We start from the raw sequence: 18,584 nt of genomic DNA on the forward strand, positions 1-18,584 counted from the left end.
TCTCTTTTTTTTTTTCTTCCCCTCTTTAAACCAGTCAGACATCTGACAAGTACCAGTGTAAAAAGAGAAATACAGCAATCCTTGCTTTCCAGTGATGACAGCAAGGTGACTACATAAACAGGGCAGAGAGAAATTATAATTATTTAACAAAATTCATATTGCTCTGAATGTTGATATCTTCAGCTGTTGTTGGAATTGCAGTGATTAAAGTAATCCTGCCTCAACAATACATAGTTTTGGCATTAATTTTTAATGCAATTAATCTGCTCTCCATTTTTTATATATATATTTTTTCTTGTTTACAGTACTAGGCATATGAGATATGCCTAGTACTGTAGATAGCTGAAAGTTTTCCTTTCAGCTGGCATGCTGCAGTGATATGCATATATACTAGCCACCTTATTGCAGTAAGCTTACTAGTTTACAGGCAAGACAGACTTGGAAGTAATAATATTCTCAAAGACATATCCAAACAGAAATATTTTGCACTTCAGTGAAGCTGCCAAAAAAACAAGTCATGCTGAGTTAAAGGTTTTGTAAAGCCAAGAATTCCTTCTCTTTTCCAATCAATAACCACATGCATCTCTGTTACAGCTTCCATTTTATTGGTTTACAAAAGTAAAAGTGATAATACTGGAAAGCAGGATGATTGAAATCTATAAAGCAACTGATATCACCTACAGTTTTAAGGGAAAATCTCATTAAAATACACATCCCAAACAAACCACGAGTTCTGTGAAGAAGAAAAAAAAAGGCAAAAAAAAGCTTCATCAACTGTTACTACAAATATGCAATAGGAAACTTAAGAAACACTAACATACAGCATCTCTTCCATAGCTTTCTCCTCTTCAAGCATGCTTTATACAAAACATACAAAGTCAGAATTTATTCACACAACAACTGTTTCCTGATAAGTCTTCAGAAAGACCCCTGGGTCATCTAGCACATCCTTCAAACTAGTTCAGGAATGATGGCTATGCTGAGTTACCCAAGTGTTTTATTTAGAGCACTCTTGAACACCTTGAAGGACAATGCCTCACTGACCTCTCTTGCCAAGCAGTCACATTGTCTAATTGACCTCTCCGGGGGAAAAATTTCCTTGTTTAGCTTCAGGTCAAAACTTCCTGCTAGACTACCCATCATCACCTCGAACAACTCCTCCTCCTGGTCTCCAGTTTATTCTCAAGTATGTCAGTAATATTCCCTTAGGCGGGCTGTTTAGTGCATTCCTGAGACCTGTCTTCACAGGTCATGCTCTCCTATCTTATCATTCTCAGCACTACTCCTGGAACTGTTTTCATGTCACCATGAAATACAGAGCGCTTAATGACAGAAACAATCCATAAAAATTTCCCTCTACTTGCAACCCCCCAAAATTATTCATTGGCAAGTGGAAGAGGCAGGTGAAATCCGGCTGCCTCTACAGGCAGGTCATACAAAAGGGAAGCCTTCTGAGTCTCCAATCCTGGTGTCTGAGCCAAAGAGTAACTGGAAGTAATATATCCCCCTTCCATTTCTCAGTTACTTACAGTGAGGTCACATACTCTGGCCTTAAAGAAATAAAATAATACTAAAAAAAACAACAACAACAACAAAAAAAAACAATCACTTTTGCTGTTACATACTTGTAACAAAGTGAGACTGGGCTTGCATATAAAATAAACAATGGCACTACGCCAAGAATATCAAGGATTTTTGCAGGTGTTGAAGAGAGCAATTTTCTCCAAATGATTAAGGAGGAACACACTCTCCATAGATTAGGTTTACTTTAATCCCAAAGTGACCTTTTAATGCAAAACCAGGGATAGCTAACATTTTATAAATGTATTTACCTTCCACTTTCCTAATAAAGGCCGATTCCATGTTTATACCTATACCGTTGAAATTATTAGTTGTTCTCTCTTACAGTTAAAGCAATTCTACAGCACAATAATAAACCTTGAAAACTTCTGGAAAAGTCGTTAATCTAAGACGCAGTGAGCCTGACGCATCACAGAACCTAGCATTGAGAATACAAAGTAAAAATGATGCCTAAACAAACAACAAAAAAACCACACACACACAAAAACAAACAAACAAAAAAAAAACAAAAACAAACAAACAAAAAAAGAAAACACAGACAAGCAAAAAACACCTAAAGTTGAATCCTTCTAGGCTTTATAAAGTTTTTCATATATTAGATTTTAGAGTCCCCTAACTGTGGGCATCCCAAATTCAAACAGGATCTCTTGCCCCCTCAAGAGATGAGGACTGAAATTTGGATCCATATTTCTAGAGGGAAAAATGTATCACTTCCACTATCAAAAAGGCAAATTAAATCTCATGCCAGCTTCAAATGGCTGATGGCTATGACTTATGGTTAGAAAAAATTGTTATAACCATTTACATCAGGGTTCATAATCCAGATACTGTCTAAGAAAGTCTTTTATTCTTCTCCTGCATTATACAGGAGGGTCTGTGTACAACACTTTTTTTTTTTTTTTTAATCAAGATATATTATTAGCCAACAGACTTTAATTAGAATCGTTTGAAGTTTTTCAGAGATTATCAGCACTGCATCCACAAGCTTTTGAAGATCTCCTAACTGAGCAATGTCACAGCCTCCATGGTGAACCTATTCTAGTGCTCTGTGACCTATACAGTAAAGAAGAGCTTATGGAAGCAAAACTTCTTATGGAAGTAAAAATTTGAAACCCAATTTATTTTTCTAAATTCTTATTTTATTTTGAGTTAAAACAGGAAAAAGTAAAGTACACCCAAAATTTAAAAATGAAGACTTTGTTTTTTCTGAAGTTGCTATTTACCTCTTTTAGAGATTTATTTTTTCCCCAAAATATGGAAAGAAGTGTCAAAAAAAAAAAAAAAGAAATAAAAACAACTTCCAAGCTGCATTATTGATAGTGAACCAGTTTTAGTCATTATTTGACCTATAGTATGAAATATTTACTAACTGTAGAAATACATAAATCTAAAGGAATTTTCCTTCTACTGCTGCATCTTGTGAGTGATGTATTCATGTAAATTATATAAAAATATGTATTTCACTTAAGCAGAAATTTGTTACTGCAGACCACATGAAACCACACTGTAGATCATCAGCTGCACTTACTGCCTGTGATACTGAGGAACCATAGTTATCATTAACCCTTCAAGAAATGTTCACCCAGTCTCCACTAGTGAAGAATTCTTCCCTACGTCGCACACCACATGTCTCAAGCCTTTTGAGAGCTCCTTTCAAAGATTTGAATTTTCCTTTATAAAGCTTTTCTGAATCAATCAAGATTCAATATAGGAAGATTGCCAAATAAATTACTTTTCATTTCTGCCCACAGTTAAACTCCTGCAGGGATCTGGAAATATATCAAGATCATTAGCCTTAATGCCTATAATACACACTTCACTTTAAGGTGAAGTGAGTACTAAAACAGTTTAATGCATTAGCCCCTACGCCCTGGAGACCTGGGGGTCTTGACCAGGCTTGTGTGTAATTCTTGCTAACATTTCTGGGAGTCTTGGACACTGAAAAGCAACAGACTTTCTAGCCTGTGTGGGTCATAATAAAACATACCTGACAGCTTCTGATCAATACCTGATTTGGAAACCTTGTTAGTACTCACTGGAAAACTAACTCATGCATTTTTGCTTGAGGTCCTCTATGAAGAAAATAACAATACTGACTGAGCTGCATAAACTGGTTATGCTTATAAGGCAAGTACTCCCTCATTCCTTGTTCATGCACAAACAGGAGTGAAGTATGTCACTATGCTTAGTCCTGCCCATACTAAATCTTTGCCTCATTTATCCGTGATAAAATTGACACTATTAATTTTTTCAAGGTCACCATTGAACATAAATGTGGAGGATTTCTTTATGCTGATAGAAAAAAAATCTTAATCAGATTAACTCTTTTTATTATTATTATTTTGGTAATATATTTAATTTAGCAAGATCTGGTGCAGCTGAACTGATGATTGGAAAGAGGTCTCATGCATATTTTAATTTCTTGGTTCAGCCTTATCCCTGGTTAGTTAAACAAACAAGACAATGATAAAAAAACAAACTATGTCAATGCTAAGTTATTAACTAATGAATATACGTGAGGTTATACAAGGGATACAACACATTCTCAACTCTGACATATAAAGCACTGTAAAATAATTCATTATTTAATATTTTAAAAGCTGGATAAAACAAATTAATGCCAAAAATTAGCCCTTAGCACAACTTTAATTACAAGTTTGCCCAACAGTCACATCTCTGTCCTAATTACCCTTGATGATTTCAAGAAATCATCATGAAAAAAAGACAAACGTATCATTCCTACTTCGTATTTGATAAAAACACAGATTCAGCTGCCAAACATCAGTAACACAACCTTTTATCATGAGTCTGGAGATTTCCACAGTAAAGACAACACTCCCAGACACATTGAGTTTAATTTCTAATAGAGCATAATAGACTTTCGTATCACTTGTAGACAAGACCTGGGTGGTTGTCAAGAGTAATGGTATGGAAAGACAACCAGAAAAAAAGACTTGCCCCCATAGAACTGTTTTGATATCGAAAGTGCCCATCTGGTCCATGCTGTCCACTTGCACTTACTGTTGTTTGCATTACATGAAGTATATGTTATTTTAATTTTCTGATATTAACACCTGGCAGAATATTTGATGTTTACCAACCAGCATTGTCAAAATCCACCACTTCTGAAAACTTGGAAAGGTATCACATAAGTCATCATATATGTTCCTGAAACATAGATAAAAACAACTGTTCACTGACCTCATTAATAAAAGTCTGGGCTCCCCGTGGGCTTAGGAGTAAGATAGCCCTTCGCAATGTGTCTCGATAGCGGTTCAGCTCTTCTGTTTTCATGGTAGTGAAAAGGTTGGCAAAGACTCTGCTGATGTTTCTGTCCACTTTTTGTAATGACACATCAAGTCCCAGTCTGGAGGCCTGATCGAGAAATCCCTGTAGTCCGCGTATATCTGTAACATAGGAGGGAGGAAAAAAAAAAAAAAAGAAAAAAAAAAGAAAAAACCACTGCATCAACCTTCGCCAATTAGGCAAGCATCACTAATTAGGTGGAAAAATACTTTTTTTTTTTTTTTTCTCCTGCAGTGCTGTCAGAAGAGTATTCCACAGAGCCTCACAGGTATAAGACAGTTGTTTTCCACAGCTATTTCATAGTCAAATGCCAACAGGGAAACTCCACTGATTACCTTTCCCTGAAGGTCTCCGTGCAACTCTTTGGAACAGAGGTACACGTATCTGTGTGGCTGTGGATAGCTCCCCCAGCAGCTCAAGCCCACAGGGCTGAACATGACACAAGACAGTCCCACCCCAACCAAATCACAGTTAAAATGCAGGAATCCAGCTGGAGATGGAGAAGCATGGGTGATAAATCACTCACACCTAAACTTTTCCTACTACAACCTGACTTATTTAAGATCAGTCCTACTTTTCCCATTAAAAACAAACAAACAAACAAAAAAGATATCCATAGCCCTCCTTTTGACCCCCTTGCTTTATTCTTCCCCTCCTACAAATCCCTACCTAGACAGAGGTTTGCTGTTCACTGGTAAACTTATGAAACAGTACCCAAACTCTTATGATATATTACTGTGTAAAAACATTGGTTTTCAATAGGGGAAAACATTTCAAAACCTGATCATTTGAGTTCTGCCCTTCAACTTCAAGCTGATTGAGCCAAATAGGTTTTTCTAACCCAATTTGTGAGGACATTAACATAAAGCAACACACATTTCATTACATTTTCTTGCTTGAACCTTCTGGTTCAAACTGTACTTTACCTTCATGACTATTATCATTTTTCTGTAATAAGTGTTGGAGTTTTTAGTATTTACTTTGTAGTGAAATTTAGAGCAACGAGAAGGTCAAAGTATATATTAAACTAGGTTGCTCTCAAAAATAACAGTGACCTGATCACCATATCATTAGGACCTGTACCATATCATTAGAAGCCCTTAATTTAATTTGAAATATGCATAACTTGTCTTGATAAGAATGTATTACTTAATCCTCTTTTCTCACATTCACTTCTTGTACTTGTATTATTAAATTTAAAGCTCCTCGATGAGGCAGAACGGTGTAAGTTAGAATAGCCATCTAAATAAACAGCCTTTCAAAACAACAACAAAAACCAAAGCCTTTGGGACAAAATGTTTTATGGGATGTAGCACATTGAATTCCCCCAATAAGTTCCTACATCTTCATAAGAAAAGTTGCTTGAATCTTTCTGGATCTTTTTTCTCTGCAGCGTAACACTGATTCTCAAACTCTTGTGAATAGTGACAGAAACTGAACAGCAGGTCTTACTGCGGAAAAGAATGAGAATATATCTGATAAATTGGGAATGATTTTCTCCTTCTCAGTCTGCATGGTGACCCAGCTATAGGACAACACGCATTACAGAGATGTAAATGTAAATGTAACTGCACTGAGATGTCTCTTCAGAAATGTTGTGTAAAATGGCACTATGCACTGAACATCCAAAGTCAATCACAGCTCATCATTGCTGCTTTGTTAAACTGCAGGGGTTGCCCACAGTAACTCTAACAATTTCTTATTTCAAATACATGAGGAAACTGGAAATGTGCTGGCTGATGAGGCTCACAGGACCTCTGGAACAATCTCAACCACAGCCTGTGTAGCCCAGTGACAGTGCTGCCTCCATCAGGACATCCTTGCCCCAAGTCCTTCATTCACAATGAAGAACCCTGTCCCCCATGACCAACCCTTGACAGCAGAGCCAAGGGGCTGCAAGGAGGTGCAGGAACTGCCTTTTTTCTTCATGCTCAGGCCCAGCCTTTCCACAGAGTAGAAATGGGAGACAGGCAGATTCTGTTCTTTCCTTCATGACAAATTCAAGCAGAGTTTCATTAGCCCATTACAACATCATCCTCAGCACATCAGAGAGATATTTATTGTTCCCTTAATAAAACAGGCTCTTCAGAAAACTTTCAGAAAAACTCGTTTTTTATTTTTATTTTTTTTTAAACCTGGAAAAAACTTCTACCTGATGGAATTTTAAGAATTGATACCACAAACATCACTGAAGTTCAGGGACCAAAAAACAACCTTATTCAATTCAGTAGCATTCCTTGCTACCCCATCTGGATAGGCTCTTAGATCACCACCAGTCTTGGTGTTACGTTGCCATAAAATATATATGTGAACATCTTTCACCTTGCCCAAGAAGTGTTGTATGAAACATGACAAGCAATATCTTGCAGGCTACACCAGCTGAAGTTCTTACTTCAAGTGCAGTACAACAGGGTCGATTAAGATAACTAGTAAGATAACATTAAAACTAAACCAAAAACACAAAGTCACCTTGAGTATATTCATACTTCTATCCAAACATGGAAATGGTTGTTAATATGATTAACTCAGGTTCAGAAAGCAGTTGTAATTACAGAGAAATATCAGAAAGGAATGAAAATGAAGCTAGTGCTGTGACAACCACAGCGGACTTTATTGCCTTCCTAACTCAGGCTTATTTGTTTAATTTGGCCTCCAGCCAAGTCCCCCATCAGGAAAGGTGCACTCATGGCTTTTTTGGTGGTGGTGAATGAGTCTACAGCAGTTCTAACACACTATCAAGTAACTGCCAGATGTGCTTTGTCTCCAAAATCCTGAGTCATCAAGGAAAATACAGGGTTTAGTGTCATGCCAGCATTTCTGGAATATGTTAGTAGAATTCAGCACTCACAGAAGTGCTAAATATTGCAGGTGTGCTGAAATAACGACAGTGACAAACAGCTACTGTCTACAGGTTAAAGAGCTTTATTAAAGTTGTCAAGGTAAGTTTGGATTTTGCTAATTTAAATTCAGTAAACTAGTATTCATTACTGTACTTATACTGATTTTATGGATCTGTGATACTAGAAAAAGGTTTTTCTTCTAATGCAGTTTTATCCTTCAAAATTACTGCATTGTTTGAAAAACAGTAAGAAAATAGCTTATATATGTAGTTTACTAACAACTTGTCTTTTGTGCAAGCATCTCAAGCTATCACTGCACAACGGAAAGCTGTTTACCGAAGATTAACCATGCTGATACTGCTCTAGGTTTTTTGCCTTATGTTTTCAGCTGACCTGGTGAACTACTGGTTAGAAATACTGCTATAGACCAGCATATAATATCTGATGCACATGGTAAGACTATTTGGACGGAGAAGAGCATTTTGTATTCCCTCACAAATTTTTCCCCCAAGGAAAACAGCTTATTTCCCAATTAAAAAATAAAAATAAATGGAAAGGACTCATACTTTTTCCAGCTTGACAAGAAAGCAAAATCTGAGATTGAAGAAACTGTCCAAGCTCAAGTGTACAAGCACAATCTGTCAGTTTTTAACAGATAAAAATGAATGTGAATTTATTCAGTGTTGGCAATTAGAAAGAACTGCATGGCTGTATCTTCCTGAACACTGACATGTCTGTTCCTACATAGCACTGGGGAGCAGGAGAAGGCTTGGTGGGAACTCAGAAGTGGAAGCAGGAACTGAAGAGCAGTGTTTTCAGTGACTAACCAATTTAGTTGCTTACTTAATGGGACCTTTTTACTCAAATAATTATTTGCCATTGTTACCAAGAGGGCAATCATTTCTTAAAATGTATGTGTACATAAACACATGCGCATATGCAGGAGCATCTGGTTATAAATAACAATGAATTAGGCTCAGTTTTATTTTATCTGACATGTCACATAAGAAAATAATTTGGTGCCCTTGTTTTCTCCTACATTTAGTAGATCACAAATCCAAGCAACATAAAAGAAAACCTGCTTTTTGTTCCATGCTAATTCAAAGAGATATTCCAAAAATTCAGTCATGATTTTCTATTTCTCATCATTTATGACTGTTAATCCTTCATTTTCTTCACAATTGAAATGATCCATATAAAATTCACATGGAATTTAATGCAAATAAAGGATTCCATAAATGCATTGTTAAAATATGTGTTGCCTTCTGTAGTCTTAACAGTGACTTTTTTCCTTTTTATTAATGTTCAGATTCTAACATAAGAGAGTTTTTTGAACATTTACTAATAAAATAATTCCTCATACCCATTTATTTCATACTTCATAGGAAAAGTATAACAATCCAAAGTCAAATACTTCTGTCTAGAGTATCTGACAAACGAAACAGCAGTTTGCTGTAACTGCACAACTTATAGCCAACTGTCCCCTTCAGCTTTGCAAATAGTTATTTTTGCTCAGGATGTAACCTACACTCAACCACAAAAATTATAGTAGTGTTTTAATTATCTAACTCCCCGCGTACACCCAATTTGTACATGTTTAACATACCAAGCAAGATTTCAGCAACAACATTGAACATTTTCTGTTTAGGGAACAGCGAAGTTCTTGATGATGCAACACCTGCACTCCAGAAAGAAAATGATGCTACACAAAATGCACTTGGGTGAATCTCTCTGTAAAATTGTACAGTAATTGGATTTGTAGACGATACTCTAGTCTTAACTACAATCATGTGAAATTGGCTAGTTGGGATTAGAATTATGTCATTAGAGATCCATAAGAGCAAAAAACATCTTATAAACTTTGCATCCTTCTTGTTAAATCTGGCTTGAGAAAGAATTTCTGTGGCTGAGAGCCCTCTTCCTAATTCTGACAGATATACCACACATTCAGGTCTGACAACAGAAGAATGAAATGATTTCAGGAATAACTGTTAACAAGGAAGTAAGGAAAGCCTTGATGCACTGCTAAGATAAGAATTTTTCCACTGTGACTGCAAAACAAATGCTTGCTATAAAAGTGGTTTTATTGGACTATAAGAAATAATGAAATGTATCATTTGCTGCTTGAGGTTATGTTGGTCACTGAGCTGGCTGACTAGAAAACAACTATAACGTTGTAATACTAAATGTGGCATTAGCTTCCTCTAGGTAAAGTTTGTTGTCATCTACAAAGCAATCCATTTTTATTATATTATCTATGATCTTATTTATATTTAAAAAATAACTTTGTAGAGTCTACAATAACATTTGTTGTTATAAAAGTATAGGTTGTGATTCTTGGCCCTGACATGAGCAGCTTAAAAGATAACATTTTTGTGTGAACCAGCTGTACAGTTGGGCACAGCTAGCCTTTAAGGAGGGCTTGTTGTAGAAGGGAATTTACAGAGGTAGAGAGCAGTATAGTGTCTTTTCAACACCAGTTCCTAACACCAGATGACAGAAATAGAAGCAGCACATGGCCTTTCTACTTTGTATATTAAACTGAAGTATCAAGCTGGGGCTGAAGGCGAGGCTAGAGAAACTCCAAGAAAAAAATTCACACCTCTCATTCTTATCCATCAACAAGAAAACTTTAGGAGGACTCAAGTATCATCACCAGGCTCTATTTTCAAATAACCCACATCTATATTTTCATTTGCACTTTTGTATAAGGAAAAAGTAAATAAGTGTGAAAAATAATGAGATCAGACAGGAAAAGCTGATCTTCTGAGTTTTTTTTCATTTGCTTGATTACAGGTGCTACACTTCACACTTTTTTTTGGTATTAGTTTTACTTGAGTATAATATTGGTGATATGTTTAAGCAGTGCCAAGTGTATCAAGAAGACTCAGATAGTTTAATTAATTTAGTATTTATACACTTCTAAAAATATATTCACCCTTTCCAATGTTTTAGGAACAATATCAAGGCATTTCTTCCTTACACTTAAGCTCCAAGAGAAGACAAAAAAGTGTTTTCATTTTCCTAACGGATATTTCTTACTTTTAATACAAGGATACTCTGCTTTAATGTAGGTTTGTCTCTTTTGACTGCAAATTGGGTAGAATACTTCCCACACACAATTTAATTTCTTAAAATGAACAAAGTACATATTTTAGGATTCAGTGATTTGGAAGCTAATCTATAAACACTCTGGAACAGGTCTCCTAAATCACATAGTTTTCATGTGTTTCATTCACTTGATTTTACAGCAGCTGTTGTTCCTTTTTCATAACTGCAAGATATTTACCTAAGAAATAAGGAAAAAGACCAATACGAGAAACAGATGCACATCCTGAAGATCAGACTTGTGCTGCATTTTAAGCTGTTGGAATGAATATAATGAATTTAATACCATCTTTGGGTCCTTGCTAGAGATATTAACCTTTCTTTAAACAACAGACTACTACTTACGCTTCCAGAAGGGAATTATTTTGTGCAGATCATCTAGAATAGTTTGACTTTAGAAAAGCACTGAAATTTTCAACCTAAAAGACTCACAATTCTAACTGCGCAAATAGAGTGATTAAACCAGAAAGTATAATAGCAAAGTGTGTACAAGAGATAAGACTATATTAATATTTGTATGTAAATGTTTATTAGAGCCCAGCAGAAATGTGAAGTGATACTGGTAAGGCATATTTTCTACTTTTATGAAGAGTTGATTCCCTTGTATTCTTACAATCTCTCTGTGCATGCAGCCTCTCCCTCCACCTATAACATTTCCACGTGTTTGACTGGGCATTTCAACAGTCAGTGATGAGATAATTGTTATCAGCCAGATAACTTTTGTACAGGGGAATTCTCAATTTCTAAACAGTCTGTGATTTAGTTTCCTCTTTCTTCAGTTTCTCTTCAGAATCCTTCTGCTAAAAAAAATAAAAAAATACACCGACTTTCTTGCATGGTTTTAGATATGTCAGAACTCAAAGCCAATTTTTACCTTTTCCACTTTTACCAATTCATCTTTTTTTTTTTTTCTTAAAGAAATGAAGGAACTCAGTAACTAATAGTCATGCAAGTACAATAAATCTAAGAAGCAATAGCTCTATTCCAACAGTTGTTCCAAAAAAAAAAATCTTAAAATAAAACCAAGCAAACAAATTAAATAGTTTTTACTAGTAGTTTTCAGCTTACATAAGAACAGCTGTACCAGAGGAGACCAGTTCTGTCTACCTGTCTCTGACAAAGTGTAAAACAGAAGCAATTGTGCAGTGATGCTTCCCTCTAACATTCTCCCAGCAATTCAGTTTCCAGCACAGGGAATTGTTCAGGCAGATCTGGTTTCTGTGTATTTCTATGTGCTCCACTAGTATATTTCTGCATTGTAACTGTCAATGCCTTTGTCCTCCATAGACCATCACAGTTTCCCCCTAAACCAATATAAATTATGAGCATCCAGATCAGTGCATCTTCAGCAGTTTTAACCTGGGAATTTTCAGGAACCTATGGGACTCTCCTTTCCCTTTTTTTCACCTTTCTTTCCTAGATAGTTCTACTAGCATCGATCGAACACAAAATGACAAAATGTGCCAGTGTCGGCTCTCCCAGACAAAAAAAAAAAAAAAAAAAAAAAAAAAATCTGGAAAGAAGAGAGAAGACTATCAGAAACGATGTAACGATGTAAGTTTTGAAAATTACATGGAACACTGATTTGCCATTTAAATCTACATCACAGGCTAACATGTGACCACCTCTCAGAAGAAACTGAAAATTTATCATGTTTAAATCAGAGCTAATCAAGTGCAAAGGTCTACTCAGAACCCCTTTGTGATATCAAATGCTGAAACCTGAGCAATGGACACAATTGTTTTTATTGAGCAGTTGTACTGCATGCATAGATTGTTATTACGTTTTTAAATAATGAAAGGGACTATGAATACAGACAAATCATAGATATTGGTAGTTTCCACTCCTGAACGAATGAGAAAGAGACAGAACACAATATAAAGCCAGATGTGTTGCATGTACAAGCAAATGTTTCCAGATTTGACTTTAATAGGAGGAAGACATAACTATTAAAAACATTCAAAATTACTCTGCAGAACTGATGCTTCATACCTGAAACAGCTGATCCAGTCTGAAGGTAACTAGAGCTTCCCAGGAGGCCTGGGAGCACAAAAGCCTTTTAAAGGCAACCATGGCCCTTTCACATTTAGCATGAAAGGTCAACCACAGGTCTCTCCTGCTGGATTTTAACACTTAACATTCAAAAGCAAAAGGGAAACCACCTCAGGAAATTCATTACCATTGGAAAAATTGTGGACATATGCTACAATTGTCATAAAAAGGGAATTCACTGGAGAACCAGTATTTCTGTTCAAATCATCCATTTAGTTCTTCCAAGTGCAATAATTGCCAACTGTTTGCCCAATGGTAAACCACTTGAATGAGCTGTAATAGCCTCTCATCTCATTACTGCTGTTAACGCTTTTAAGACTTTTTTTTTTAATACTTTTAAAGACACTATTTAGTGTTCCTGCCATATCTTCTTATGAGCCAAAAAATAGATATATTGACAGAAGCTATGTTTTTGCTGATATATATCCTAAGTTTAATCACAAGATTCTTTTTTTTTTCACCACTTAAATTATCCTAATGTAATGAAGATAAATTACTGAGCCTAATATTTGCTATGGCTGAGTATAAGTAATTCTAAGCCTCTATCTGCCAGTACATTGGGAAAATGCATTTTTTTTTTTATCTTTTGAAGGTCTGAGATGCACCTTCTTAAAGCCCTATGATTCTATAAGAAAATCTGAACAAAAAGCAAGTTTAGGTTTGTGCTATTATAAGCCCATTTGTCATTGATACTGTTAAATTGTTGTCATATTTTAAGTTTGGTTACATACTTTGACACATGAAGCATGTCTTTTCTAAATAAGATGAATTACCCTGAGCTAGGGACAAGCAAATGCAAAGAAGTGCATCCCAAAACAATTTGAATAGACAGACAAAATGCCTTAAATTGAGAAACAAGAGGAGGTATCTCTTCAACTTGACAGAAAACCTGAAGTCACCTGAGAATTTGAAGGGTTCATTCATTCTGTCTAGATACATGAAGACAAGTATGTGTAGCCAAATGTCCAGCAAAGAAAAGGAAGAATCATCCCTTTCACTAGATTGCAGAGAGTCTCCCTCTTGTTTAAATCAACTTTAAAAACTACACATTCCAATCTCAAGAGAGACTTCAATAAAATTACTACAGATAATTAAATTCCCCCTTGAGGAAAGCCTACTGGCAGGAAGACTTCACTCTTTTATATGTGCAACAGTAATTATTGCTTGCATTTATGTAACACCTTTCAGCTAAGGACCTCAATGTACTTTATAAATGCCTGTACTGTATAATAAAGTATACACTATAAATACACATTACAGGAGCTAGTTGCTGTTATACCTACTTAACCACATGTCAGCAAATAATAACTCAACTCTGTGTTGAGGAAGCTTTCTCCCACTGTAGTATTTCTATACGTTCTAGTAAAAGTCAGGTGCCCTGGGCACACAAGCAGCAGAAAGGCTGTCAGAACTGCAGGCTCTCAGCTTGGCAGGACCATCTGTGTGTTGAGTTGTCTCCACTGAGAAACCAGGAATTCTTTCTAAGAGTACTACTTCTCAACCAGCCTCAGATTTTGGAAAACCATGTCCTTCCTTATGTGAGTTTCATAATATCTCCAATTATTTATGCTAAGAAATCTAGATGCCACTTGGGTAGGTGCTACAGTTCTGCTCCATTCCTCACTTTTCAGAGCATTCAGTGCAAGGTGGTACAGTGGCATTGCATCCAAACCTCATCCTGAGCCTGACCACCACAAGCAGAGCGCTCTGTCTACCTAAGCACAGGCAGCACATTCCCGCAAGGCCCCACATCACCCTGCTGCACGACCACGCAGACACTAACTCGTGTGGATCAAGCCTGGGCAGGCCTGCCCTGAACTATTTGGCCAGCATTTGGTGACTTGCTGGCAAGCTGAGTGCAACAGTGAGCATATTTTAACTCAGAATCCAGGAATAAGGACCCTCGGCCACTATTTTACTCAAATGTTGTTCATCAGGCTGTAATTAGGATGGTGGTAACTGAATAAGTGTCATTCCTTTGGCTGGCCATTTGACCTGGAAAGTGTATTTTACTTTAGACATTATATATATATATATATATATACATATATATATATATATATATATATATAACCTTCTTTGCTTTCCTACTCTTTTAAAGCCTTTTTTTTTTTTTTTTTTTTTGCAATGCAGCCTGCAAAAAAACCATACACAGTACACAGAAACATAAAAGGATACAAAATTAGACTCTGTTCTGCAGTATTTTCTGTTAAAAACAAGATAAGAAGGATCCCTACTGAGATAACAAATCTCTTGTGCTGGTGGGAGGGAACTGAAAACAAAAACTAAGTTCAAATCACATATAATGACCATCAATTAGTCCATCTTCTAGCGACAACCAGTAACAAATAAACAAACAAACAAACAAAATCAATTGCTGATTATTCATTTGTGTTACAACTACTTTAATTATGATGGTAAATACACATACTTCATTCTCTAGCAACACATCTGATCCCAGAGGAAGAAAAACACGCTAGAGAATTAAAACATGAATCTGCTTATAGTTTGCCATCAGCTAAAATCTCCTCAGGCATCCCTCTGTTAGCTCCATGCTTTTAGAAAATAACGAGTAATGATTACTGAAAAGACAACTGGTAACACTGAGGTGGTACACTGTACCAAGTGCCAAAATATTCTCCACTCATCATATTGTAAACAAAAGTAACACATTTGAACAGACTGAAAAATGAGATGTTTTAGGCCTCAGTCCTACCAACATTCAGTGCTTATTTAGTTTTGTGTGAGGCATCTCTTTGCCAAGTCTCCTCCTACGTAGGATATCTCTCGACATACAAATAAGTGTTCACATAGCTACTGCATGCTGAGATTTATTCCTGTGGTAATAATCAAGATAAACACTTCAAACGTGTAGAATGCACTTCTATCTTTCAGGATGTAAAGCCCTTCTTTCTTAAATCAGCAGTGAAAAAACAGCAAAAAAAAAATGCACACCTTTCTAATCAGCTCCCCTCTACAAACAGGCCAGGTTTTTATCAGCTCATGGCTGTGATGGAGAACTCAGCTTTTGTGAAGGCACAGTTAACTTGCTCTTGAAAAGCATGCTTATGATTGGTTTCATACATGCCCAGACAACAGCGATTTCCCACATTTTGCTGAAGAACTCCATTTCAAAATTAACAGCCATCTTAAAAACACAGCTTTTCTTCTCTTCACTGTATAGAGCAGCAGCCAAGAAACATTTACAAGTTGGGAAAATACTGCCACCTCATAGAAAATAATAATAATAATAATAAAATAAAATTCAGCTGTAGGAAAGGATAAGAGAGAAAATGGGAGCATAACACTACCCAGACATGTCCTACCCAAGTTTAATTAGGATAACTTCATTTAAATAAGAGCAGTCAAGCACAACAGGAGAGCCCTTGGTTTACTAGTCAAAACCATCCCGGTTTGTCAACAGTATAAATCCCCAGAAAAATTTCAATTGCAAGGTACTATAAAGCTATTTGTAAACCTGCACACAGAGATACTTCAATGCTTATCCAGGAAAAACAGAACTGCCTAACTGCATTCAAAAGCAAGAAGTACTCAGGGTTCTCTCTCAGGTTACTTCGGTGACATTATGTTTTATTTGTGTACTTTAACTTCAGTATTACTACAGCATAGTCCATATGTATTTATGAACAAATGAAACAAGAGCTACACACCTCACTAAATTTAAGTAGAGATTCAACTGTAGGACTCATTAAGACAAAGTTTCAGTGCAACTCCTGCAAAATCTGACAAGCTTTTATCTCCTGATTGGAGACATTAATATGAAGGCCAGTTAGGAAGTTCAATATACCCTAAGGTTAACATGAAGAGATCTACTTTTTCTCTCCAATCAACTTAAGTCCTTCATTAATGTCCTGTAATTTACTGGAAAGGCATTAGCCAATTCTGAATGTCACTGGGAAAAAATTGACATTAGAAAAGGCTGTGAGGCACATTGCTGGCTGAGCAGCACTGCGTAGGTGCTGATATCTTTGGTGGGTGCTGGCAGACCTGCACACCTTGACATAGTTTGCCTAAGCAGACTGCTAATTTCAGTTACTTCAAATAAAGCAACAGCCTGGAAAAGGACAAGATGTCATGCCAGAAAGGACAGGATAGTGTGTTACTGCCAGGCATCTGAAAGTCCATAGATAAAGAAAGGACAAGATTTAATGTAATTACTGACTTCTCATTTTCCCTGTCTTGCAGGAGAGAGGAAAACAGAGCCATCTCCTTAAGAAACAATGCAGTGAAAGGAAATTATAAAAGATTACAAATATAACTAATAAATTCACATTACTTTTACATACTTCAATGCCGGGGGGAACAGACGCTAAATCTGCTGAGTTCATGAGAATAATTTAGCATGTGATGTTTTACTACAGAAGCACAGGAAGCCTGTTTGAACTCTAGATGAACCAGCTACAGTTTTTCACATTAATACCCAAGTTCTTATCTTTATGTTTTATTTTGCTCTTCACTCCAGGTGGAATCAATCCCAGCTTTTCTTCCTGAGACACAACACATCAAGCTCTGCCTCTTTATAGCTGCAAGATAATTTCCACTTACGGTGCGCAATCATAAATGCAATGATCAGATAAGGGCTCTAATGCACATTCTCTGAGCTCATTCGTGCTCTGAGCATAGCGGATGCCTTTCAGTTGTCTTCAGGTTTGACTATAAACATCGTGATAATCATAGTGCTTTGATGCTACATAATACACTCTAGCACTTCTGGTGTCTTTGAAGTGTGTTTGATTATTATGTTAAATTTCTGGGAGGTGTTGGACAAGAGACTTCTTGCCAGGAGAACATAACCCAGATCACTGAAAGACCGTTTCTTATTAAAGCCAGCTGGATCTCTTTGGAAAGCAAATTAACACTGAGCAATGTTCTCTCAGACATCTTTGTAATTTTATAGCCTTAATCTCTTCAAGTTTTTAGCAAAAATAATGTTCATTCCAGTTCAGGTATTTCTTCCAAATCTCTTCATTCATACAATCATTCATTCATACAATTATTCTTCACACTACCACGATGTTGCTCTTGGTCACTGGGTACTTTAATAGTTTTCATCTGTGGCTTCTTTCTTCTCACCCTCAATATTTATCTCAATGTGTCTCCTGACATAAAACTACAATGACTTATGCAGCAGTACCGACAATATAGCTGTAACTTCAGGGAACAAGACAGCCTTGCAAGCTGCTGGAAACACCCTTATTTCAAAACCTCCTGGCAAGAGGTTGCAGATACAGTTTCACACTTCATTTCTTTTGACATGTCCCCAGAACCACTGCTGTGCGTATCTAGTGACAGTATTTGAAGCCTCACATCCCAGGCACCTCCAAGGCTCTAGTACACTATCTACTGTTTGCATGAAAAAAAATCATTTTTTCCCCTGGAAACAAGCACTCAGTGTTTGTATGAACATAGTGCTTTTGCTCAGAAGAGTAGAATGAACAACCAGAAAAATGTGCTTTAACGCCAGAGAGAGGGCTGGAAGTTAAGCTCCTGAGAGTTACTGGGTCACTGATTAAATTCTTTATACAGTAGGATCTATTTTTCATCTGGAAAGTGTCTAACGCTAGGAAGCTCAGATGCTAGGTATACTATAATAGGATCCAATCTACACTTTCTTTCAACTGCCATTACCACATATTTCAAGTTCAATAAATAAATAAATAAATAAATAATAAATCC

The 18,584-nt window shown here is 36.4% G+C and overlaps 1 protein-coding gene across 11 annotated transcripts in view; it reads right to left on the reverse strand.

Annotated features, from left to right (window-relative positions):
* GRID1 (glutamate ionotropic receptor delta type subunit 1) overlaps positions 1-18,584 on the reverse strand; it is a 584,921-nt gene that overhangs the window by 224,965 nt on the left and 341,372 nt on the right. For all 11 annotated transcript variants that reach the window (XM_038181269.2, XM_038181267.2, XM_038181268.2 and 8 more), the window contains one exon: positions 4,783-4,988. In XM_038181269.2, the coding sequence (XP_038037197.1) occupies positions 4,783-4,988 (206 nt within the window). The remainder of the gene's footprint in view (positions 1-4,782; positions 4,989-18,584) is intronic.

Source organism: Anas platyrhynchos, chromosome 6 (assembly GCF_047663525.1).
Source record: "Anas platyrhynchos isolate ZD024472 breed Pekin duck chromosome 6, IASCAAS_PekinDuck_T2T, whole genome shotgun sequence".
Classification (NCBI taxonomy): Eukaryota; Metazoa; Chordata; class Aves; order Anseriformes; family Anatidae; genus Anas; species Anas platyrhynchos.